A 24,840-nucleotide genomic window follows, 5' to 3' on the forward strand; every position below is an offset into this window, starting at 1 on the left:
TATTTATATCAAACTGAAATGAAGATTAGTGGATAATGATATTATGTTTTTATGTATATCGTTATATGCATCTCTCAAAGAATATTTACTGGAAACATAGTTTTTAAAGTAATACATTTAAATTATGTATTACAAAATAAATCTAGCGTGCACAATTATTTTTTGATTTAAAATACTTTCTTGTTTTAAGCACATGTTGTATTGGACAAAAGTTTGAGAACACTAAATATAAATAGTCCAAAAGAAAAAAAAAAATGTTTCCACTAAAACAAAAGGGTTACTATAGCGTGAAGAACATTTTAATATCTGTTTCCATTATTTGAAACCATGTGTGACCCTGGATCACAAAACCAGTCATAATTGGTCATTTCAGATCAAGGATCTATACTCATCTGATAGGTGAATAAATAAGCTTTCTTTTTTTTGTGTGTGGTTTGTTGGGATAGGATGATATTTGGCCAAGATACAACTATTTGAATATCTGGAATCCAGAGGTTAACTAAGAAAATCCACTAAGAAAATCTCCTAAAGGTTGCCCAAACTGTGTTCTTAGCAATGCATAACAACCAGAAATTTTGTTTAATATATTTATAGAAGGAAGTTTACAAAATGTCTTAATGAAAGATGATCTTAATTCTAATTTGATGATCCTAAATTGAAATGGAAACAAACTACTGTAGTATGTTTTTAACAACTGAACATTGGCTAATAAGGATGATCTCAACATTAATAGTCAATTGAAAAAGAGGATGGAGGGATTGAATTACTCATTTGTATATTCATGGAAGATGATCTTTACTTAATTTTTCATTGTTTTTTGGCATAAGAAAAAAAAATAGACTCAATATATGTTTGCTATTCCTACAAATATACCCATGAAAAATAATGTTAAGGGTTTTCCATGGAACCACTTATACTGAAAAATGAAAGATTGTATCAGTTTTTATTTTTTAAAGCAAAGATGTACTCTGCTGATCAAAAGTGACAGTAAGAACATTTATGTTAAAATGCACTTCTGTTTCTCATAGATGCTGAACTTTAACACAGACAAAAATGCGTCATGGTTTCCATTCAAAATGTTAAGCAACAACTTGTTTTTAACATGATTTCTGCAGGATTGTGTGACACCGAAGACTGAAGTCATGGCTGCTGAGAATTCAGCTTATCCATCTCATGAGTAAATACACAGCTATTTTTCCAATTGTAATAATATACCTAACATAACATTATCTCTAATCAGATAAATCCAGACTGGGCTATAAAAAAGCTATTTCAAAAACAAAAATATAAAAACTTACTAGCTTTAACTCACTAGTGTAAATGATATAAACATGATCTTACAGTAAAGTCTCATCTTACACAATTCACCAAAAAAAAAAATATTCAAAAGGAAAACAATATAGATTTCTCAGCTGCCTCTCCATCCCTCATCAGTAAAAAAACCCCCGTCAAAAACAAGAAATGATCTTTGCTGAGCAGGACGATTTGGTTTCCTTTCCTTGTGTGGATGTACAATGACAGCAATGGGCCTCATGATCAACATTTGGGGTCCTGTTGAGAGAGATAAAGCAAGGATTTTCCAAGATGTGTCATCCCAGCTGCTGGATGTCCTTTAGATAGCCTATCATCTCAGGATAAGTGTTTCCTCCATCAGCCTGGAGGAGACAGAGGTCAGTGGTTATAATGACTACATCACCACAAAGACTACAAGCAACTGTTGCCTTAGCAACTAAATGCAAATAGCTGGGAAATATACAGTAATCCTAGCTTTAGTCTCAACAGATAATGATGCAAAAAAAATTAAACAACAGCGCTGCCATATTGCTCACACCTTCCATGGAATAAATGTGAAATTATATAACTAATGAGAAACAGTTCCTAAATTTAAATGGAAGCAAACTAGTATGTTTTTAATAAGTGAACATTGGCTAAATAAGAAGGACATCAACATATATAGTCATTTGAAAAGGGGATGACGAGATTTAATTACTCTAATCACAGAGAAAGGCTTTGAGCCAAAAAAGTTTGTGTCTGTTTCCTGACTGATGTAAAATATTTGTCAAAAGAACAAGGATCACCACTTCCTGTATTAACAATCTTACAGATCAAAGCACCAAGTAAAACTACAGAGAGACACAAGAGTGTGTCGCGCCCTGCACTGTAAAAAAAATAATAGTTTCGGTATTTTGTGATTCACAAGTGTTTTTCCTTTTTTCACGGTGGTGAATTGCATAATGGGACTTTGTTCTTTGCTCTTTCGGCTTTTTATATTGAAAATTCAACTCTACAGTTTAAGAAAGGGACTTTTATTGACATTTTTGGAAGTTTAAAAATAATATAACGTATAAGAAATAATATATATAAAAAGAGATATTGAAACCTGCATGGACCCAAGATTCTCATAGAATCGGTCAAGTTGGTGAAGGTAAAATAAATGGTTTGGGGTTACATTCAGCATGGGGGTGTGCGAGAGATCTGCAGAGTGGATGGCCAGCCCTCTAGGATTGGCCAGCCCAGTCACCAGACATGAACATTATTGAGCTTGTCCGGGGTAAGATGAAAGAGGAGGCATTGAAGATGAATCCAAAGAATCTTGATGAACTCTGGGAGTCCTGCAAGAACGCTTTCTTTGCCATTCCAGATGACTTTATTAATAAGTTATTAGAGTCATTGTAGAGATGTATGGATGCAGTCATCCAAGCTCATGGGAGCCGTGCACAATATTAATTCTTTTCCCACTGCACGATGACTCTATACTCTATACCAGGGGTGTCCAAACTCGGTCCTCAAGGGCCAGTGTCCTGCCGAGTTTTGCTCCAACTTGCTTCAACACACCTGCCAATAAGTTTCTAGTATACCTAGTAAGAGCTTGATTAGTTGTTTCAGATGTGTTTGATTAGGGTTAGAGCTAAACTCTCCAGGACACCGGCCCTCCAAGACAGAGTTTGGACACCCCTGTTCTATACTGTACATTATTTCTGTTCAGTGACAAGATTTTTGTCTAAGCAAAGTCAGACCTTACTGTAATTAAATAAGCAAAAATCAAGGCATGATCATATTTTAATTAGGTAAAATAAGTGTAATCTAAAGGCCTTTGCCTTCCATATAAGCTACTTCTGATACCAAATGATCAACTAGAAGTCAAGTTATTATTTGTCATTCCTAAAGACTTTTGTCAGGTAGTGTACTGTAATATACAACACCAACCCAGACAATATATAATTTTAAACTATTATAAATTGTAATAAGTCACCTTTTCGAACTTCCAAAGGTTAAAAGTTGTTGGAAGAAAGATCAAGTTCCCATAATGCAATTCAAAAGCTTAAATAAAAAAATGACTTGCAAAATACTGAAAAGCATTGAATTATGAATATTTATTACAGTGTACAGTTGTTAAACATTGTCTCCCTTAAGAATGCAAACAGTTACATGTTTAGTCAGAAATTAAAGTGAACTAAAATGCGTTCAAACAGCGCCTTGGCTTTCTCATCACTTGGTCAATAAAACATCCTCCTCAGTTCCACCTCCACATTTTCGGTCCAGTGCTCGAGAGGAATGTTTGTGAAATAAACTGGAGCAGTGTTGATGTATAGGGACAATAATGTGCTGACCTCATCTGCTTAGTGACTGTGGCAGTGACATCAAAATATCTTACAGCTCACCTTCTCCATGGTGATTTTTGTTTGCTGGTATATTCTGTGTTTTTCATCTAACAAGGATTGAAAGCACTCTGTTAGTCATAGTATCCCTGTTGGCTCCAGGAGGAGGGAGTGCACTGGTTAAACTGGCATGGCTCATTTCCTGTGCAGGCTGAAGTGGAAGTTAACCGAACTTAATTTCCAGGATTTGTAAGAAGTTTTCCATGTCAGGCCCTTGTTTTGTATATCTGCAGTATAATCAACATCCTCTTAAAGGGAGAGCTTATGCCATGATAAAAAATACTGTTTTGATGTTATCTATTTATTTCATTCATTTATTTTGAAAATAAGGGTTCTTTATTACACTTTACAAAAATCGTTCATTGCATATACTTCTTTTTTTTTTAAGGGAAGTGGTTGTAAATATTATATACAGTATGGGCTGAATACATACAAACAACTTACATTTACTAATGTTCAACTTAATTTGTTTGTTTAAATTCAGCCCATATAAATTGTTTACCTGAAATAGTTTTTAGTAAATCCAAGGACAGGATTTTTTTCAGTGCAGGATTGTTTAAAATCTTCTTTAGAAACCTTTTAAGGAATCTTTTTTTAAGGAAACCTTTTTTTTAAGGAATAGTTCACCCAAAAATGTAATTGATCTACATAATTTACTCTTATGCCGTTTGTCATACATCGAGACAGAGATCAGCCAAGAAGTTATCAAAAACACACATTCCAAAGGCACTGGAAATCGCTTATTAAGTTAATATTTGTGTTACAAAAACACATTGATCTGTTGCATGATGGGTTAGTGTTACGACAGATTTTTGCACTCTTGGAAGCTTCAGGAAAATGGTGAACTATTCCTTTAACAAACCTGGTTCTTGTCATCCACTTAACCTTTGTAAAATAATAGAGACATTCAAAATGTGAATGGCAGTGGGTCTCCAGGACTACAGCTGGGATCCACTGCTATAAATTATAAAAAAAATTCACCCAGCTGTGAAAGACTCTTTAAAGAACTTCACTTTGGAAAACTTTTTTGGTTCTTTCTGGTACACTAAAAATATCTGTTAATTAACAGTTTACCTATTTTGTGATTCATGTGTTTTTCGTTTATTTACAGTTGTGAAATGCTTTATGAAATGTTGATCTCTGCTCTGTAGATTTATGATGTTGAAAATTCAACCCTACAGTTTAAGAAAGGGACTTTTATAGTTTTTTGTTTTTTTTTAGTAGTTTGAATTAATAAGAAATGATTTAGAGAGAAATAAGTCTGTAAAATAACAGAAAATGTACTGGCAGTTTATTACAAGGTTTTTGTACTGTATTATACAACACCAATCCAGACAATAAATCACTTTAAAGAACACTATAATTAACATAAAAAATGTTAATGAAAGTCACTTCTTCAAACTTTTGAAGATTAAACGTTGTTGAAAGAAAAATGAAAGTCCCATAATGCAAGTCAAAAGCAAAAATAAATGGAAAAAAATAAAAGAACAATTACAAATTATAGAAAACTGCTAATTTACGGATATTTTTAACAGTCTTTACTTTTAAAAGTGTGTGACAAGCTAGGTAGATACTGTAATTCTCTCCATTTCTGCGCTGGGGAAAGTATATTAAATTTATGATTCATACTATATAAATACTAATTATTAAATTATTATTAAAGTGTATGCATAAACATTCTGTCATTCAATTATAGAATATATCCCATGACGTTTATGAAAATATATTTTTATATCATTTTATCTTTTTAACATATGTATGCACAGTGTTGAGAAAAAAGTTATATATTACAATCTGTAGTCACTTAAAAAAGACTTTAAGGACGCAATGTGAAAAAAAAAAAAAAAAAAAAATATATATATATATATATATATATATATATATATATATATATATATATATGCTATGTTATTTTATTGTAATTTGCATTTTTCCTTTTTTTTAAAAGAGATAAGGTAGATGTAAAATGGTAATTTATTACTTTTTACCCAACACTTTTTATGCATTTAATTTAGCTACTTTTACTTGGCAATGCCTTTGAAGCTCTAAATAGAGCCTTATGAAAAGGGTTTTATTCAGCTTTCCATTTTTTATTCTCGTCTATTTAATATTTTCACATTTCTGCTGTTACAAGAGGAAAAACTCAAATTTGGTACTGTTTAAAAGTTGTTTGCTTTGAAGTGTATATTTAATTTATATTTATCTAGTTTTACTGATGTGTGCATTTTTAATAAATGGAGAAAAGCAGCTTAAAAAAGCCATTCATACAAGTTTCAAACATATGAGGACGAGTAAATGATTTTGCTATCACCTAAAGCAAAGTGTTTCATTTAATAGTCAAGTTTTACAGTAATATAGTCTGAATTCCCCAAAATGATGCAATAAATCCCCTAATTTAGCATCTGTGTGGTGAATGAGGAAATGAAACTCTTGCCCATTCGAGCTCATTAAAAACATATATTCAACTTTTTAAAGAATGACATTCTGTCGCTATAATTTTGTTATATTATCCAAGTATGTCAATCATTTTAATAATTTAAGTTAGTGTACACTATTATTTTAATGTTCTAAGAGCGTTTCTATGCTATAAGGGGAAGCCAAGAGATGACGGAATAGTTTCCTCTGACTCAAACCACGTCTGTGACTCAACAGGACTGCAGAGGGAATCAGGGGAACTACTCACTTGTTTAAAGAGAACCCTTCCCTTGAGAATGATCACATATTACCCACACCCTCATTTGTCCACTCAAACACAAATGTGTGTATCTTAGCATTAGACTTCTATTGTTTAATACACATAATGCACACCCTACCCCTACAACTCACAGGAAACTCTATATTTATTTTAAAACATTTAGTTAACAACTTCTGGTAACAATCCCTACCTTTTCTTACTTCTCAGCTTGAATATTGACTGTTCATTAATATTTTAAGCACAGTTTGATGCCATATTTTGCATTCCATATTCTACATTCATTAAAATTCTATCATCATTTACTAAACTTTCACTTGTTCAAACCTTGTTTGAGTTTCTTTCTTCTGTTGAACACATACACACACTCACATAAAACATACTGGATACTAATTGACATCCATAGTATTTTTTGCCCATGAATGTCAGTGGCATCATATTCCAAATTATATTATTTTGTGTTTGACAAAAAAACAACTTAAGGCAGAATAAGTGATGAGTAAACATCAACTCGCCAACCTGATTTCACCAAGGACATGCTCCTGGATTAACATCTATGTTGATCCTAGAACAATATTCTAATCAGCCAATCAGAATTAAGGGTTATGTTTATCGTTTTTGTTAAATTTAGGCTCATGGTTAGGTTTATGCACTTCTAAATGATTGTTAACTATTATTCCCCTGCGATTTGGGAATAATTTACAGTTATGGTTGGGTTTAAAGATAGGGAATAGGTATGGATTACATTTTCCAACAAAAACTATGTTTCAGGATCAAGATTTAAAAAAAAAAAATAACAATGATAATATTAGTACATTTACATTTACATTTAGTCATTTAGCAGACGCTTTTATCCAAAGAACGCAAGTTTCTGGAGGGCACATAGATCTGCAGAAGTGAGAGCAAATAAGAAGGTGCTAGGCCAGAAGTCACTTTGTAGGCAAACATCAGAGTTTTGAATTTGATGCGAGCAGCAACTGGCAGCCAGTGCAAACGGACTAGCAGCGGAGTGACATGTGCTCGTTTAGGTTCATTGAAGACAACTCGTGCTGCTGCATTCTGGAGCAGTTGAAGAGGCTTGATAGAGTTAGCTGGAAGCCCAGCTAGTAGAGAGTTGCAGTAATCCAGTTTGGAGTGCAGTAATCCAGTTTGGAGAATACATTTATAGTAATACATTTAATTATATTTAAAAATAATTATAATAAAATAAAATATGAGTACTGTGGTTAAGGGATGTGTCTTCTAATCACTTGTTTTTTTATTGGAAATTGTATTTCCCCTGTGTTCATATCTTATTTGTGTTTGATCTTTATTTATGATGTTTTAAAGCACTTTGGTTAGTTTTGTGGTTGTTTTAAACATCTTAATTAATAAACAGGATATATGATAAACTCTAACATGAACTGTTAACAATTTTTGTAGACTACACAGTATTTATCTGTAATATGAACTGAATTTTAGTGTAGAACAGTCAAACAGTATGTTACTGTACTTTAAAATTGTATTGTCTAAACTGCTGTATATTTTACAGTAAATATATGTAATACTGTAAACATATACAACAAGATAAATGGGGGATACAGAATATACATAAAACTGGAGGCAAAGAAAGTGAGGAGTAAACAACTCGCTAACCTGATTTCACCAAATAGATGTTCCTGGATTAACATCTATGTTGACCCAGAAACATTATTCCAATCAGCTGATCAGAATTAAGGAATATGTTTACCGTTTATGTTAACTTTATGTGTACAGTTTGGTTTATGCATTTCTAAAAGATTGTTAACTTTTATTCCCCTCTGATTTTGGGAATCATTTACAGGTATGGTTGGGTTTAGGGGTAGGGAATAGATATGGATTACATTTTCCAACAAAAATTATGTTTAAGAATCAATATAGATGTTAATCCAGGATCGCATTGTCCGGCAAAATCATGATGTGCACATCAATTACCTTAATAACTATGTATAAGCAGCATAAAGAATTTTTGTAGTTAAAAAACTATATAAGAATCACTTGCTTTATAATCCTTATCTTTCTGCCTCAAAACAAAAGCCATACAAGATTTGTTTTTGGAAGGTTTAAACACTGGTTACTGGAACTTACAAAAATTCCAGAGAAGCAGATAACATGAAAAAAACAGCATGAGTCAGATGACCACCAGCGACGAAAAAAAGACACTGAAGTTTTGCAACAGAGAAGAGAAAGTGCTGCTGTTCTGTGATGGGACAAGCGAAAGCAGTTTAAAAAAACTGTCTTTAAACTGAAAGTTAAAGTGGATCAGATGGTTTATAGTAAAACGGCAGTGCTGAAAGGGACACATTGTGATTGAATGTATGGGAGGGCGAAACATTATTAGTTCGTATGAATGGAATGTGGCCACTGCTTCATGTCTGCGACAACACAGTGACGTTTCTCCTGAGTGTAAGTAAGAGTGGATAAAACGAAAAGCTATTTTTTGCTCTCTCTGTCACAGGCTGGAAGTGCAGTTATATAGTTGGGGTGACGCCCAAAAGCTCCAGCTTCCCTCCCTCCTACTTTTAAAGTCTGTATAGCTGGAGGCAGTCCTCAGAGTCTGGACAACATTCATCTCACTTGCACTCATTACAGTGCTGTACTAAGCTTTTGAGGATCTTTTGGTTGGACTGGGGAATATTTTTCACGTCACTCTTGACGAACAGAAGAGTGACATAAGATTATTTTCCTGCTGGAACATGGCACTCAGACCAGACTCAGATAAAGAACCGCGAATTGAGCTCTTCATAAAGGTCAGTTGTTCATCGTTTACAAGTTTGAGTTGGTCAGATATTATTATATAACTATTCCAAGAAACAACTAGCATTATGAGACTTTTTTTTTGTAATGTATAAGCAATAAATATAAAATATTCTTAGAATAATTATAATAAATATAAAATATGGCTATTGTGGTTAAGGGATGTGTCTTCTAAATGTCTATGTTGGACATTTGTAACACTTGTTTTCACTGGAAAATGTATTTACCCTGTTTTCATGTCTTATATGTGTTTGATGTTTTTTCTATCTCTTTTCTATCTCTATTTTGGCTATCTCGATGATGTTTTAAAGCACTTTGGTTGGTTTTGTGGTTGTGTTAAACATCTTAAATAAATACACTTGATATATGATAAACTTGAGCGTAAGCTGTTAACATTTTTTGTAAACTACACAGTAATTATATGTAATATGAACAGAATTTTAGTGTAGAACAGTTATACAGCATGTTACTGTATTTTAAAGTTGCATTGTAAAAATTGCGGTAAATTTGACAGTAAATATTTGTAATACTGTAAATACATATACAGCAAGATAAATGGTGCTGTAAATGTAAATACAGTATTTATGCTGCAATTGAATTACAGTAAGTTACTGGTGGACTGCTGCACTACATCTACACTGTTAACAATACTTGTAAATTACACAGTATTTATATGTAATATGAACAGAATTTTACTGTAGGACATTAATGCAGTATGTTACTGTATTTTAAAATTGCATTGTGACAATTGCTGTATATTTTACAGTAAATATATGTAACACTGTAAATACATATACAGTAAGATAAATGGTGCTGTAAATGTAAATACTGTAATTAAATTACAGGAAGTTACTGGTAAATTTCTGCAAGTAAATTACTGTAGATTTTACAGGACATCATTAACAGTGTATCACGATCCTCTTGTTGAAATAGTGATATTAAACTTGATAGATTTTTGAATTTTTTTTATCACATTCAACTGAATGTGTAAGCATAACTTATTTCAGACAAATATATTTTATTCTACTACCATTTCTAAAATGATGTGTCTAGATGAGCTGGTGGTCAGAGCAGACTTAGGGTTTTATTTCTGATTTGCACACTATGTAGAAACCATGAACCATGATCAGCCAGGGCTAGAGACGCTCTACATTTTGACAGCATGAATCAGAGGCTGATGTAGGTGTCAGTCAACATATGCAGTACTTATAGTTGATACGTAACTGCTCACTCCTGGCTTCCTCTTTATCAGAACACGCATACAGACTAGGATCATCTTATCAGCATACATGCACACACACTGGGTGTCGTCGTCACTCCTGTAAACACTACGTTAGCTATTCTGAATTAACATGACGCTACCAATGTCACGCTTTTTCTGTAGACATACAGCTTAGGACACAGATGAGTGATCTGTACTTCATCAAAGCTTTGGTGAGGGTCAGTATTTATTGCCAAAGTTATTTATATCAGAGCTGTTTTGAAAAGATGTGCATTATGGGCGGTGGAGGTATTGTTGAGATCTGTTATCTCATCTTTTAGACAATTCCAGCATTTCCTCTCTTTGGATCAAGCTCTTGAATAATTGTCCAAACATCCACACCCAAACATCACATGGCCTATTCATGTCCCATTCTTTTTTTGAAGGGAGGGACACACTTAGTTAAAAATAAAAGCCATATATCAACAAGAATGATAATAATAATAGAACTTCGGTGCTGTTTAAATACCTGGATTGTACTATATTTTACAGCGATGTCTCCTTCATGTGACGTCTTACAAAAATGATTACAGCTAAAATTATTAGCCCTCCTGAGAATTGTTTTATTCTTCAAATATTGATGGTGTTTAACAGAGCAATGAATTTTTCACCTAATAATTCTGGAGGGCAAATAGCTTTAAATCTAACTGTACATTAACATAAATTAAATTCAATTACAAATAAAATTCAAAAAGTTCTAATCATGTATTTTACGGGTCTACTTCATATAAAACAAACATTGTTGATTTTCCTAACATTGACACAACTACAAAACTTCTTTCAATATATTAAGAAAAGACTCGGTTACAAATAATCCATTGAGTCCAGACTTTGAAAACTGGTCTATTTTTTGTGCACTACATGGGTAAGATCCTACAGACGAATTTTCATGTGTTTTAAAACATATTATAAGGGTTAAATACAATTGATCCAGGCTTCGCCAAAAATATTTAGCAGCACAACTGTTTTGATTAACATTGATATTACAAAATAGTTTTTGAACACTAAATGAGCATTTTGAAATGATTTCTACAGAATCATCTGACTAAAGTGAAACTTTAAATTGTGACATAACAATATTACTTTTTACCATACTAATTAATAAGCAGCATTGATATGAGACAAATTTTTAAAACCAATTTAATTTTAGTTTAATTCAAACTGTAAATGCAAACTCCATTTTGCATCATCTTAAGCAACATTAGCAAGAATAACAAGCCATTTCAAAATAACACATTGATACTTCCTGATAATATACATAGCAAATGGGTTAAATATTAAAGCAATATTCAGTTGTTTCTACAGGATTTTGATAAAAGGGTTAGTTATTAGTTCAGATCGCACTCAAAATTGTAAAACGTCAACATTTTTCAAGTTGTCACCTGAATGGTTGAATTCTATCGTTTTTATGTAAGATGTGTGTTTGCAGTCTGTTACTGTACAGTAGGATATACATTTTCAACTATGATTGGTTATTTTACTTGATAGTCAGATGGGCTCGATGTGGTCCTTGGCCAATGAAATTTCAGACCTTCTGCCATTGTTTAATCATCCTCATGTCATTAGCTTTCTTTCTTCTGCAAGACACATACACACACAGAAAAAATACATTTTACTGAACACTGAGGTCTAAACTGCACCGACGTTCAGTTTATACCCTAAAAAAATGTGAAAAATCCAAAGAAAGCTTTTTTTGTGGCGGTATTGCAACACAAGGACCATTTTTGGTTCCTCAAAAAAAAAAAAAAAAAACTTTCAATGAACACTAGGGCGACACGGGGGCTCAGTGGTTAGCACTGTTGCCTCACAGCAATAAAGTAGCTGGCTTGAGTCCCGGCTGGGTCAGCTGGCATTTCTTTGTGGAGTTTGCATGTTCTCCCTATGTTTGCGTGGGATTTCCTCAATATGCTCCGGTTTCTCCTACAGTTCAATGACATGCGCTGTAGGTGAATTGAATAAACTAAATTGGCCGTAGTGTGTGTGTGAATGTGAGAGTGTATGGATGTTTCCCAGTACTGGGTTGCAGCTGGAAGGGCATCCGCCAAGTAAATCATATGCTGGATAAGTTAGCGGTTCATTCTGCTGTGGCGACCCCTTATGAATAAATGTGAAGAAAAATTGATAAATGAATAATAATAATAATAATAATAATAATAATAAAGAACCATTTGGAGAAATGGAGAAGTTCTTTGGATGTTTAAGGTTCTTCATGGAATAGTTTATTTTTAAGTGCGACTTTACATCTTTGAAATTCCCCTGAAGAAAATGAGCAAAATAAAGGGAAGTGAGTGATAACAGAATTCATTTTAGAAGTCAGAGAAATGAAAGAAAAATGAGGAAAATTTTTATTATTAACTCTATATTAAACACAAATTTCTTCTTTTTTGTCTCAAGGCGGGTCATGATGGAGAAAATGTGGGGAATTGTCCCTTCTGCCAGAGACTCTTCATGGTTCTTTGGCTGAAAGGAGTCAAATTCACAGTAACCACTGTGGATATGAGGAAGTAAGTGTCACCCTGAGCTTTCATATCACTAAAACAGACACTCGCAGCCTTCATGACGATAAAGCCATCAAGTGGAATGGATTTCATTAGGCAAATAGTGTAATTCAGAGCTAGATTTGATAACATTGAGGACGGTCAAAGTACAATCGACATACAAACAGGATGAAAGGAGTGTGAACATTCACACTGCACTGTTCCCATGTTAATTTTCAGTTTTTCTCACAGCTGAACACTCCCATATCCGTGTGCTAAATTACATTGATAGTGTCCTAAAGCAGCATTAATCACTTTAGGTTTCATTCAAAGACTCTGCGTACACAAGAAATGGCTTGGTGTTGACCATGTCCGCACCCTGTGGTTTACGCTCCCTCTGTTGTGCTCCACCCTGTGTTGTTTAGGAAGCCCGATGAGCTGAAGGATTTAGCTCCAGGTACCAACCCTCCTTTCCTACTGTACAATGGCACACTAAAGACTGACTTCATTAAGATCGAAGAGTTCCTGGAGACTACTCTCGCCCCTCCACGGTATTGTGCATGTCTATTTGCTCATATTATGCCATGTCAAACACAACCTATTCTTGCGACAAAGAAATATTATTATATGCTATTCTAGTGTCATTCTGTCAATAGTAATGTAAACTGTATATTTGAAAAAGATGACATTCATTAAACTGATTAGAAATTAGACACTTTTACACTTTAAATACTGTATATGCTGAGTTGTTTCAAAAGTTCAGATTAGGGCTGCACAATATATTGCTTCATCATCGATATCGCAAGATGCAAATATGCAAATAGTCACATCGCAGGATCGGCAATGTCTAATTCGGTTTATAATTTTACAGGAAACCTAGTTTTTTTTTGGTGTGTTTTTAAGGCCTGTGACTGTCAGATTTCAAGAGAATTTGGACTATTTGGACACAAGAACTTTTAAAGTTGGCTGCTTTAGTAAAGATTAATTGTCTTTATTTAATACAATAGCATAAAGACATTTTGTGTTGTTTTACATTTGATAATTGGATTTCTACACAGCTGAAAACCATAAAGAATTGTTTATTTAACTGTTACCTTTTGTTGTTTTCATCTGAAAAAAATTAAGCAGTACTTCATTTAATTAAAAATGTAACCTTCAATCCGGTTTAATAATTTTTGTTTTATTTTTCAAGTATTTTAAGCTCAAAACATGGTTAAATACAAATGCTTTTGATTAAGAACTCAACGAAGAAATATTTGTTTTGACAAATGTAAAATGTTAAGGTTATTCACGCAGAGTACTTTCATGGACTGAAAAAAATATTGTTTAAGGCAAATTATTTTTTTTTTTTCATTTGGTCAAGTGATAAAATTTAGATATGCACCATTACCCCAATTTTTTTTTCAAATTGAAATGAATGAAAGTTTTTTTCCAGTGTGTGTTTTGATTTTTTTTGCACATTTTTATATATATTTTTTGCAGATGTACTCAACTACAAATGATTCCAATGAATATAAAATTAGCAATTCTTTCCAAATAGTCATCTTGTACAATTATTTTCATATCGCAATATATATCGCAAAAAAACAAAACATCGCAATGTCAGTTTTTCCAATATATTCCTAGTTCAGATATGGACAAAACCCACCGATGAGTTAAAATATTTACTTACAGTTAACAAAATTGACCAAGTGATTGAGTTTGTCTATATTAGACCAATGTTTGGGTTCAACAACCCAGAGTTTAGAGTCTAATGTAACAAAATATATTCTTTTAACAGAGTAGTGGTATATACAGTTGAAGTCAAAATTATTAGCCCAGTGATTTTTTTTTTTAAATATTTCCCAAATGATGATTAACAGTGCAAATAATTTTTCACAGTATTTCCTATAATATTTTTCCTTCTGGAGAAAATCTAATTTGTGATCAGGCGCAGAAGCTCCATTGAATATACTGGGGTAAAATAAATGCTCATAAAGACATGGTGGTGAAAAATATAATTTAATGCAGTGCTTCTTGTACAATCTGAGACCCACTTTATATCAGATATCACTCAGCCAGTGGAAATCGCTGATTTTTTAAAGAAAAGACCTTTAACGCGACGATTTTGCATTGGCATATAGTTCACCGGAAGCGATTAACCCTGGTTACTGGCAAATTAAAAGACCTAATAGCATGCTTCGGCATATACCCTATTAACCTAGATAGGCCTTTACTATTATTCAAAATGAGTTATTAAAACTATTATGTTTAGAAATGTGATGAAAAAAAGTTGGAAGAAATTGGGGGAAATAAATATACAGGGAGGCTAATAATTCTGACTTTAAATGTATATAGCAGAATGTATTTGAAATTTTTGTAGAAAAGGTCTGTGGTCTACAATATATAACTGCTTAACAAAAAAGCTTAAGTGTTTTTTGCATTATTGTGTAAATGTTGTTGGATCTTCTAGGTATGAGATGGTTGGTTTTAAATATTTCTCTCTTTATTTCTAATCCTTTCAGCTATCCTCATCTCAGCCCTCGCTACAAAGAGTCCTTTGATGTTGGTGCTGACATTTTTGCCAAGTTTTCTGCTTTCATCAAGAACAGTCCAAACAATGCTTGTGAGTTCAATTCAAAGTTAAGATATAATTGTTAAAAACCTATGTCTAATGTCTACTGCTTTCTGTTGCTTAATTCATTTGCATGACACTGGGACAACAGAAAGGAACTGATCATAATACGCTTTATTCGATTGATTTTTTTATTCATGCAAAAAAAACGCAAAAACTGGATTCAAAATTCAGTACTAAAGCCTACACTATAAACTATTTCCTGTAAAATCTACAGTAACTTCCTACCAGATTCTTTACTGTATACAGTATCTTTACTGTATAATGTGGTCATTTTTAGAATTCAACTTTAAAATACAGTAATAAACTGCAAAACTGTACTACAGTTCATTTTACAGTTAAATACCGTGTATAGAATGCTCTAAAAATAAGGGTTAAAAAAGCTATAGACAAACTGCTTCGTTTCCACATTTAATCTCAACTAGAACCCTCTTTGAATTTGAAAGATTCTTTAGATGTTGAAGGTTCCTCATGGAATGAGTGATGCCAATAAATGTCTATGTGACAAACAAAGTACAACCAAATTCACATAAACGCAAAGGTACCAAAATCTACTTCTGGTGAGATTCTGAGTGCGCATGTAATGTACACAACGTAATCTCACGGCAATTCGTAACTTTTTCATTTAGTGGCTAATTCGTATGAATTCATAGGATCTAATTTATACAATTTAGTATGGTTTGCTCATCCCAAGCAAAGGGGTGAGGTCTGGTGCCACGCCTCGTTTTTAAAATCGTACATTTTCGTACAACTGAACTCGTATGAATTAGCCACTAAACTGACAAAACGTAAAATACTTACATTTCCTTGTGAGATCAGGCTGGATGTACACTGTACTAAATATGATAATGTCAACTTGGTGACTAATTTCTATAGTTAAACTTTGGTTGACTCTGATCTGAAAAATCATATTAAATAAAGATGTTTGACCAATCGAAGTTTGCATGACATATTAGCACAGCTAAAAGGACATTTGCTTTAAATCTGCATTTCACTGCATATCTTACTGTGTATGTGGCAAATAAAATTAGAATTTTTCATTCGAATTTAATTTGATAGTAGCATTGCAGTGAAATAGACTGCAGGTCTTATTGTTAGCATGTATTTGGTTGATTTTGTGTTTTAAAAGATGCCAGACTGCTATTTATATCTGAATATTCAAGTACACTCATAACAAATAAGATGTATTTATTCTGGTGGCATATACAATTTCCATGCATTTGGATTACATACTTCTTAATTTAAATAATAAACTTGATGTGATCGATATTTGTTAGTTATTTGTTAGGAGTACGAAGCTGCATCAGTTTTGCCCCCGAATATGAAGTAAACCAATCAAACCTATTGGATATCGCTTTATCTACAGCTACATTTACACCAGATTAATTTTCTTTTACTGAATAAATCTAAGTATCTAGTATTCAATTTTTACATTAAAATCTTTACATAAGCTCTTACATGTTATCCTCTATTAATTCATTCCTCAGTCCATGAAAAAGCCTTACTGAGGGAGTTTAAGCGGCTGGATGACTATCTAAACACTCCGCTCCAGGACGAGCTGGATCAAAACATCAGCGTCTCCAAAAGAAAGTTCCTCGATGGAAACCGCTTAACACTGGCAGACTGCAACTTATTACCAAAGCTGCACGTCATCAAGGTGATGCACCTGCTTCATTTAATAAACCTATTCAGTTTTGAACACACATTTACACTATTAACAATTTCATGTAAGATCTACAGTAACTTACTGGCAGCAGTTCATCAGAAACGTACTAGAAATTAGTTACAGTAAAAATACTGTATTTACATTTACAGCACCATTGATCTCATTGTATATGTAATTACAGTATTGTATATACTATATTAACTGTAAAATATAGTCCTTTACACACAATACAACTTTAGAATACAGTAACATACTGAATAACTGTCCAAAAGTAAAATTCGGCTCATATTACATTAAATACTGTGAAATTAATACAGTAAAATACTGTGAAAAAATCGTTAACAGTGTATGATTTTCTTGTTCTTCGTTGTTGTAGGTTGCTGCCAGGAAATACTGCAATTTTGATATTCCAACTCAGTTCACTGGAGTGTGGCGTTATTTGCAGAGTGCGTATGAAAGAGAAGAGTTCAGCCAGACCTGTCCAGCTGATATTGAAATCGAGAAAGCCTATCTGAGTGTGGTCAAGAGGAACTGAACTTCAGATCAATGAGGAAACACAGGGGGGAAATGTTAAATAATGTAAATAAGTTTATAGCCGTTTGCATAGTTGTATTGGAAATCTATTACAGCAAACGCAAACAACACAGTGTTTGCTAATGAACTTTCTTTCTTGGAGTCCATAAGATGTACTACAATACTTTTTGAGTGACTCTTACCTTTAAAAAGGCTTTATTCTGGTAGTTTTAGAGGTTATAGGATCCTTTGCAAATGCTCTTACATACATATGTAATTTTTTTGTGCATAGTGTACAGTATACTGTAAATGTATTTTATCTTCATTATAGGCCAATTTCGGTTATACGTATAACTAAAATGTCTGTTTTTAATCTTTTTCAAGAATGAGTAGAGAACACTGTGGAGACAAAAGTGTAGTTTAAATCCAAATGGTTGTATTGTGTGAAGGGGTATTGTGAAGGAGTCATGAATAAGAAAGAGACTGAACTGCTTTCTTTCAGATTTTACTTAGAAATAAAATTAATATCATACATGTCACCAGATCATTTTTCATTCATGATTAAAAAATACATTCAGATTCTTGTAAGGTTACTATATATAAAACAATATTCACGATGTAAAAGGGCAGCAAAATGGATTTGTATGGGGAAAACAAAGGCATATGCTGTAGGTTTTGTAAATGAGGGTGTGTTAGGCTGGTCCTCTGTCCATCTCCATGGAAAAATTTCTAGTTTGTAACACAATATTTCCAAAAACAAGCTGTAAAGGAAACAGCAAAATTTAGATTAATTAATGTATCAAGGAAATAAACACATCATGACATATAATCTAAGCTTTACAGTACATACAGCTCTGAGGGGGAAAAAATAAGAGACTTTACCCAGCAGGCACAGGATGTTAACATGACGTCAAATTGACATTGTACCCCAATGTTGTTGGGACGTTGCATTTTATTTGGAAGTGATAATTGGGTTGACGCCAGAAACCAATGTCAGGCTGACCAACGTCCAACCTAAAAATCAACGTCTGATGACGTTACAGATTGACGTTGTGTGGAAATTTCCACTATAGCGTCTATTAGTCGTTGGATTTTGGGTGCCATATATAACGAATAAATGTCAGTGTTTGTCGTCAATATAACGTTGGTGTAAGATGTTGGCTCAACGTTGCATTTTTGTCACTTTCCAACACAACATAAAATCAACAAAATATCAGCGACGTTATTGGACGTGAAAATAACATTGTCCTTAGACGCTGGTTTGACATTGAGTTTTGGTCACCTGATGACACGACTTAAATCTAACCTAATATTAACGTCTTATGACATTGTGTGCCTGTTGGGTATTATCGTTTCGTACTGTTTTTAGAATTTTAAAGACACGTTATCAATATTTTTCCAAAAAACAAAACAAAAGAAAAAACAACAGTACATGGACCTGGCAAATTCAGAGAACCAATTGAACATTTGAAATGGTCTCTAAATGTTTTTCCATGCAGTTGTAATTCTTGTTTTTTATTGCTTTTATTAAAAGACTAATTGATAATCTTGGCTATTTCACTATACATGAAAATTGCTGCTTTCGTTCTTTGGTAGCTTACCTCTCTTACTGTTTTTGGGCAAGCTTTGCTCAGATCGTAAATAACCTTGAGAACGCAGGTTATCAGCTGCAGCTAGTTTCAAAACCACTGCTTTTAAATCATCCACCTGAAGTGACACAGTGATTTATTATTAATTTTAAATTATGTTGAAATAAGAAAGAAATCAAAAGAGTAAAATCATACCATGTTATTTATTTTCTCTTGCTGCAAAGTCTCTTTTGCACCTAAAAAAAAAAAAGAGTTGAGAAACATGATTTGACTGAAGTTTATTTTTTAATTATATCCAACCTCATAACACAATGTTCTCCTTTATAAGTATCACAAAGTCATGGCTCACCTCTCTGAAGCAGGACAGGAAGCACAGTTTTAATATCTCTTTGCTCTGTTAAATCATTACTTTGTCCGTCTTCGACCTCTGCTACCAGCTTCTGAATCAGTTCTGCAAAAAAATGTCAGATTTTAATTTTGATAATTAAAAAACAAAGAGTGAAAGGAAATACAATACAATATAAAGACATCAGCAAATACACTCTAAAATCAGGTTTGTTTCAACAAAATAGGGTCAAATATGGATTACCAAAAATGCTTCTTAAAATAGTTGATTGATAAACAGAGACTTTTTTAAGAGTAAATTTACTAGTTGGAACTTTCGATCCTCTCTGTTCCCTGAGTTTTTTTCTTCAGAAAAAAGATATTTTGAAGAATGTTGATGAAAGGCCATTGACTTCCATATTATTTTCTTTCCTATTATGGAAGTCTTTGGCTACCTTTTCATTTTTGTATTTTTAAAAAATATCTTCTTTTGTGTTCAGCAGAAAAAAACTTAACGGAACCACGTCTCACTTTTTACATTTTCTGGTGGAATTTCACTTAATAAAAGCTTAACCAAGATAGGTTTGGAAAAGGATTAAAATACCAGTTTATCACTGATCAAGTTCATTAAATGCTTCTATCCTGGAAGCAGTAGAGATATTAAAGAAGGCTCTAAAATTGTTCCAAATCTGTATGCAACACCTTTCTTCTGCTGAACACAAAAAGATATTTTGAAGAATGTATTTAACCAAACGTTTTTTGGTCCCCACTGGCTTCCATAATGGAATAATTATAAGGCCAACAAATACTCTTCTCTAATTTTCAACAGAAAATAGAAGACAGAAGTAATTTGATACTGAATAAATGTGGTGACCCTTGATTAATAAAGGCACTAAGCCGAAAAGAAAATGAATGAATGAATAAATGACATCAAAAATAAAATGCCATTGTACTGTTTTGCCTGAACTATCCCTTTAAGCACTTTGAAAATAACCCAATTTTAATAAACATACTGTAATAAACTTCACTCTACATTTAGCCTTAACAAGCACAATGTTGCCTTACCTTCCTGTTGTGGCAGAGCCGTGTCTGAATACAGCTGCAGCGCATAAGTTCTCCTAGCAGAACAAACCACAGCCAGAATGTAGAGCACCGCCAGAGACAACATGTTGAGAGGATCGTGGCTGACTTTAGTCTTCCGTACTCTCGTCCCGGCCGCGATCTTCACTTTTATATCTTCTGAGACCATCTATCCTGAAGCGATCAATACTGCTCATGTCACCCCATCCCAGTCTTAATGGTTTTGACGTGATGGTTTTCTCGTCATAGACACAATTAAGGGTGCGCTGTCGATTCAGACAGAGCCTATCTCTGCTTGCACAGAGTCCTAACAAATGTTTGCTCTTCACTATCCATTACTGACTGCTTCAGCATCTCAGATTCTTTACTTCTGACACCTCATGACGCATTTAGCAACATTCAAATTATTTTTCAAACATAAAAGTTCTCTGATATTTCATTTTTGGTTCAAATAGGCAATTTAATGTGTGTTTTAATTAATTTAAATAAATAGAACAAGCACGATTCCTTTAGAAGTTCGCTTTGTTCTCAATTATATTAAAAGTACTGTCTATTTTAACAGTGTTTACACAAAGCAATTCATGAATACTCGAGAAGTACTCTTACGCACCGTGATGACATCCGTCCTGGGACTATTGGCTTCTCTTTTGCTGTATTTGTCAAAGTGAAAGGTATATATTGCAGCACAGAGGATTTGGTGGCAAATGAACAAACAAGTGTCGTGTTGTGATGGATCATGTCATCTCTGCGATTCTGAAATTGCAGGTGGAAGTGTGAAATTGTACTAACATCTCTCATCTTCCACTGTCTTTGATAAAACATTGTGTCTGAAAACAGAATGAAACAAAACAGGGAGAAAATAAAAAAGAACATACTTCATTTTTGGGGACATTGGAGTAAAAACAGATTTGCATTTTGTACTGGATAATACAGTTTGATAAAAACGAGGGCTGGGCGATTTGGCCTAAAATCTAAATCTCTGTTTAATGAAACATTTTAACTTGATATTGATTAATGAATGAATATTTTATGTATTTATTTTTTGTTTTTTCCCTCATAGCTTACTGACAAGTTTTGTACAGTAAATATGCTCACATATTACAAGTGAAAGATTTTTGAATGTAGCGTGCATTACTTGATTTTAAAATAATTGAAGGAAACACACTGTCTACTATTTATCACTATTTACCAAACATCAATGCTGAACAACTGAAATTAAAACACGCTACTTTATGCGCCACCCACCGTCATCATCAAAACTAAACCGACCAATTACAATAGGTCAATTAGGCGTTCGACTTCATGCAGCGCTGCGCAGATCGATCGAAATCTGCCTTAAAGCAGTTCATGCTGGTTAGAAATTTCGTCCGGATTGAAACTGCGCCGACGCCACGTGACTGTCACATGTGGCATCAAAGTACCGCAACAGAGCTCCGAGATCAAATGACTGATTCAGACTGTGCAGCATCTGAAGAGCGACTGCACGAGCTCTGATGACGACATGAATATTACACGATTGGCCAAGTTCACCGCACTACAACAATCACGAGTGTTTGGGGTTTATTATTGGGCAAATTCCGATTCACAAATTTCAAAACAAACAATTAACTTTTTATACCCTCTTTATCTTGTACACATCTTGCTTATTAAAAGACTACAAATATTTTACTGCAGTAATTATGTTTTGTTAAATAATCAGGTTATAAAGGCTGGCTGGTTCGCACAGATTTATTTTCGGCCTTTTTTATACAGACTATTTACTGCATTCAGCTCCATGAACGATTTAAATGATATATTTTAGTAAATAACCGAAATATTAACTCAAATAAGTTTTAGGGCCCTATCATACAACAGGCGCAAGGCGCGACGCAATAGTTGATTGATAGTTTCAGTTTGGCGCAAGAGTCGTTTTGACGTTTTGCACCACGCTGTTTAAATAGCAAATGCATTTGCTCTCATATGTGCACCCATAGGCATTCTAATCTAAAAAAGGAGGCGTGTTGAGGCGCATTGCTGGTGCTTTGCTTTTTTGAGAAACTATAATAGATCATTCAATAGACCAGAACAAAGCCGGTCTAAAGTCCAGCGCAGAGCGTGTTAGTTGTGCGCCTCGCTTACACATTGCTTAATACAGACAGGATGTACAGCAATACGCAAATATCTTTACATATGAAAAAGAGTTAAAATATAAAGGATATATATATATATATATATATATATATATATATATATATATATATATATATATATATAGGATATAATAAGGATATATAGGATATAAATATAAAGGATTAAAATATTACAAAACATATTATTTTCTAGCCTACATAAATATAAAAACCATACTTTTTTATTCCTTCTTCATCTCGGGGGCTTTTTCAGTTTATTCATAACAATTTGCTTTTGTATAATGTTATTATTAGTAGCAGTATTATTTATAATGTCCATATTTATATTTGTTTTATTAAAAACAAGCTTAGATTTGCCCACCTGTCAGGTTTCAGACCATGAGGGGCATAGCATGTGTAATTGGATATATAACTCAGGTTTTTGAACACACTTCGTTATTATTGTTCATTTATTCGTTTGCTGGAAATTATAACAGAATTTAGAAATAGATTTGAAACAAATCCTCCTGAAACAAATCGGTCCTACGCCACCCAACCCGCTCCGAGCTGGTATCGAGCCAGTGACCTTCTGCATGGGAGTCGGTTGCTCTACCAAGGAAGCTGAAGACCATGGCCTCTAGCATCTGTCGCTAGAGCACCTTTAGAGGTCAGAGGAGTGAGGTTTACCAGCACAGCACCTACTAGCTGGCCTCCGTTACACATCTAATTTACAGACAACAAACACCATATTTAAAGAAAAGTTTTGTGTAGTAAATTTGCCCACAGTGTATTGTTGAGTTTTTGAACATTTTCACCAAAATACGTGTCAAAATAAGGTTTGTCACCAAAAATCATCTCATTTGCTGAAAGTTGTGGTCGAATGGGCTATATGCACAACAAGTGTTTTTCAGCCAACTTACAGTGAGAGTTTTATATTTTAAATTTCATATGGTTCCTTACAGCATTAATGTTGTAATGTAATTAAAATACATTCAGTTAAGTAGACTTAAGCATTCATTTGCTTGTTAAAGCGTAAAACGATATGAAATACCGTTTAAGCACAGGTGCCATCATTAGCAGCAGACTAGAGTAGAAACTTTGGAAATACTGTGGTAAAATAAAAAGTGTGTGTGTGGGGGGGTGGGGTTAATGTAGTACTTCTTGTCAGGTCTGAAACCCACTTAATATCATATCTCAGACAGGCAGTAACAATCCATGTTATTTAAAGAAATCAAATCTTAAACGCAGCGATTTTTGTATGGGAGGACAATTCACCAGAAGCCCTGGGGCTGGCTGACTGAAATTCAAATTTTGTGTGCATATTTCCTATTAAGGCTCAACAGCACACCACAGTCCCCAACATAAGCGCTAATTTTATAAAGAATTTAGATTCTTTAATGAAGCAATTGAAAGGAATAACATCAAAGGCTTTAGCTCTCAATTTATAACCGTTGGATGTCTTCATGATGTAACGTTATTAAAAATGCAAAACAGCAGATAGCTTCCTGCTTCGTCACATTCAAGAAGAGCTAATAGGCTAAATTATTAAATGGTAAAAAAAATGACCAAAAATAAATTTATTTCAACTCAGTATATTACCGTTTGTTTACACTTCTATCTTCAAAAAGACAATTGTTAAACATGTAGCTATATCTTACCTCACGGCGAAGAGTCGCCCTGCATGTTTATTTGGTGAACGATAAAGCTCCGCCTACTTTGATTGGACACCTCACCTCAGTCAGTTTGATGAGCTCTGGCAGACCAACGTGGGAGTCAAATATAAACACGTAACCTAAAAACAACACTCTAAAAAACACGACAACTTTAATGTAGCGTGCATTAATTAAATGCTGGCCATTTTAAAGTTTTAATAGATGACGTTTAATATAGCTGCCCCGTTTTCTTAACATGCAAACACATCACAAATGCTAAATAAACCTTGTTCCATAAATGTTGCGTTACTTCTTTAAAATGCGGTTCCCTGTCCCCATGATGCTTATAAACATACTTTTGGGAAGTCAGCATTTCTAGACATTTTCAAAATGAAACCCCCCCCCCCCCCCCAAATTGTATGGGGAAGAA

The 24,840-nt window shown here is 33.6% G+C and overlaps 2 protein-coding genes and 1 long non-coding RNA gene across 4 annotated transcripts; 1 reads left to right on the forward strand and 2 right to left on the reverse strand.

Annotated features, from left to right (window-relative positions):
• Window positions 1-920: 920 nt before the first annotated feature.
• On the reverse strand, window positions 921-24,476 carry LOC147840848 (uncharacterized). Of its 2 annotated transcripts, none has more exons than XR_015507754.1 (3): window positions 24,417-24,476; window positions 11,869-11,964; window positions 921-1,655 (listed from the first exon to the last, which is right to left on the reverse strand). It is a non-coding gene; the product is annotated as an uncharacterized LOC147840848 (long non-coding RNA). The 2 variants fall into 2 exon arrangements; XR_015507752.1 differs by lacking the exon at window positions 11,869-11,964 and adding an exon at window positions 21,261-21,477.
• clic2 (CLIC family member 2) lies at window positions 8,922-18,196 on the forward strand. Its single transcript, NM_001002561.2, is given in 6 exon segments — window positions 8,922-9,119; window positions 12,782-12,891; window positions 13,290-13,415; window positions 15,369-15,469; window positions 16,966-17,135; window positions 17,521-18,196. Coding segments are annotated over 6 exon segments (720 nt in total). The 5' UTR covers window positions 8,922-9,065; the 3' UTR covers window positions 17,680-18,196.
• Window positions 18,147-20,792, reverse strand: urp1 (urotensin-related peptide 1). Its single transcript, NM_001386490.1, is given in 5 exon segments — window positions 18,147-18,418; window positions 19,259-19,364; window positions 19,442-19,482; window positions 19,596-19,697; window positions 20,636-20,792. Coding segments are annotated over 5 exon segments (384 nt in total). The 5' UTR covers window positions 20,739-20,792; the 3' UTR covers window positions 18,147-18,386.
• Window positions 24,477-24,840: the final 364 nt, after the last annotated feature.

This window comes from Danio rerio, chromosome 14 (assembly GCF_052040795.2).
Source record: "Danio rerio strain M-AB ecotype USA chromosome 14, GRCz13ab, whole genome shotgun sequence".
Classification (NCBI taxonomy): Eukaryota; Metazoa; Chordata; class Actinopteri; order Cypriniformes; family Danionidae; genus Danio; species Danio rerio.